The sequence below is a fragment of the Abramis brama genome (assembly GCF_963993115.1).
Source record: "Abramis brama genome assembly, chromosome: 10".
Classification (NCBI taxonomy): Eukaryota; Metazoa; Chordata; class Actinopteri; order Cypriniformes; family Leuciscidae; genus Abramis; species Abramis brama.
The window spans coordinates 25,754,318-25,756,660 of NC_139972.1; the positions used below are offsets into that span (position 1 = coordinate 25,754,318).

General features: G+C 35.6%; 1 protein-coding gene across 2 annotated transcripts; it reads left to right on the forward strand.

Moving 5' to 3' along the window:
- On the forward strand, positions 1 to 2,343 carry LOC311090733 (sialic acid-binding Ig-like lectin 10). Of its 2 annotated transcripts, none has more exons than XM_084126221.1 (7): positions 1 to 72; positions 222 to 282; positions 550 to 882; positions 993 to 1,283; positions 1,381 to 1,659; positions 1,805 to 1,895; positions 2,001 to 2,343. In XM_084126221.1, exons 2-7 carry the CDS (start codon positions 228 to 230, stop codon positions 2,110 to 2,112), a joined length of 1,161 nt encoding a protein of 386 aa, XP_083982347.1. In that variant the 5' UTR covers positions 1 to 72; positions 222 to 227; the 3' UTR covers positions 2,113 to 2,343. The 2 variants fall into 2 exon arrangements, with proteins under 2 accessions (XP_083982347.1, XP_083982346.1); XM_084126220.1 differs by having other exon boundaries at positions 16 to 72; positions 2,004 to 2,343.

Below are 2,343 nucleotides of genomic sequence, written 5' to 3' on the forward strand. Positions count from 1 at the left end.
AGTCAGACCAAGTAAAAAGCACGAAACAGATCTGAAGAAAAACTGCTGTCACATCAGCTCTTCAAGTATTAGGTAAGCGACCATTTTAACAGTTTTGAAAATAAAGGTGCTGTTGTTGTGTCTTTTTTGTAACTAACGATGTCAAATATGACTGTATTTTTATTATTGTCATAGTTGTACTTTAAACAGTCATGATTTCCGTATTTCTCTCATTATATTAGTCTGAGATGCTGCAAACATTGCTGTTCATCTTAACGGTCGTTCAAATGACAGACTGTTGTGGTGAGTGTTAACTTGTGTATTGTAATTTCATCATGGATTTATTACTCGATTTATAGAGAACAAGTAACTGGGTGTAATAAGTGAAAAACAAAATAATCAATTAATAATGTCAATAATTTAAAAATGATGTTTGTCTCTTTGATATGAGCCATTGATTTTAATACCATGTTGTAAAAAAAAAAATATATGAAAATACACTTGAAAATATTACATTTAATAAAACTACAGTATCGCAAAAGTTTTTTTTATTTTTGTTTTTCATTTCAGACCCTGATAAACCGACTAACTTCTCCATTAAAGTAGGAGACAACTTCAGTGGAGAGGCTTGTTTGTGCATCAGAGTATTCTGTTTTTTCACTGTCCCTCAAAGTGTCTCAGAACCCATTAGAAGTATCTGGTTCAAAGGAGATCCACAAAACCCAACTGTTGAAGTTCCTTTTAGGGCCTTTTCTGCTGGACTCTTTTGTGGTGAGAGAGAGTGCAGCTTTATGCTGGAAAACTTGGTTCAGGGTGAATCTGATGGTGAATACAGATTGAAACTGGAATGGGAACAAGGGAAAGTGTATATCTTTCCTCAGACAGTAAAAATTACTGTAAAAGGTTGGTTGTGTGTTTGTATGTATGCAGTTTTAACACAGAAAGTTACACACACATCCAGATTAATTTATAGCATTTCTGACTCATTGACTGACTCAAAACATTGTTTTTAGAGCTCAACCAGAAACCAACTATAAGCGTCCCACAACTCACAGCGGGAGAGAAGGCAGAGATATCCTGCAAAGTTCCAGGAGATTGCATGAATCCCTTAGCAGATATTGTTTGGACAGGGGTTGAGGCTGATGAAATTAGTCGTAGAGCTTCTGGAGTTCCTGGCAGTGTAAAGCACTATTCGGTATTGACTTTTCATCCTGAGCCTGAACATCACAATACTAAGCTCACCTGCACAGTCATTTTTCAAAAAAGCATACAGACCGAAAGTACTGTGATCCTTAAAGTAAGACGTATGTATCATTTCACTTATAACACATCATAATTTCAAATTTTAAGTAAGGTGATGAAGACCATTTTTTAAATAAACTTGTTATCATTTTTCTTCAGATGCCCCTAAAATCCTAAATAGCTCCTGTTGTTTGGTGGGGGATGATGAATTGATCTGCATGTGTGTCAGCAGTGGTGTGCCATTACCCCAGATACACTGGACGATTCTGGACGGTGAATATTACAGTACTGCTTCAGCAACGAACACCAGCAGCAGCATCACCGTATCCATTGCTAGTTTCAGGAACCTCAAAGCTACCATTGAATGTGTCAGTAAGAATCTCATTGGTATGGCAGAAGTGGAAATCCAAGTGCACAATCATGCTGAGAAACCCAAAGGTAGGCAGGACAAAATCATACGTTTTACAAACATTTGACAATTTCTGCCATAGTGACAAACATCTGTATGAATTAACTATCTTTCTGAAGTTGGCTTCTTGTATGAAATTTCCTTTATTCTTCTCTCATTTTTCTCATGTTTTAGTAAGTTGGAGTTTGTCCACCCCTTGGATATTTTTTACCCTTTCAGTTGTTGTAAATGTCATCTTCATTTCCTGTTTGACTGTCATCCTACGGTAAGAACTTCATAAACTCAAGAAAATTCTGTTGGCTGGCCATTTAGTGTTAAATGTTTGCATTAGTCACTAATGCCACACATTCTACCATTACCATTTTGACAGAAGGAGAGAAAAACATAAGGAACCAAATGATGACAACCATGTCTACATGACTTCAATGAAGAGAGAGGAATCTGTGTATGAGACTGTTAAAATGTCTTCAGAGAGATCTTAGTGGTTTGATAAACACATTACGGTTGAAATAGAGCTTTTTGTTCAGTTTATACATCAAGTGGCCCTTCTTACACATTAGCATAATGTGAAACAGCATGTATTTTAGCATTGTCCTAAAATCCCAAATTTAACATTTGTTTTATGTCCTTTTTACTTCATGCCGGCAAAATGTTTTAGAAAAGATTTGTAATCTTTGTTAAGACTTTAATTTTAATTAAAAGTTGTGATTGTA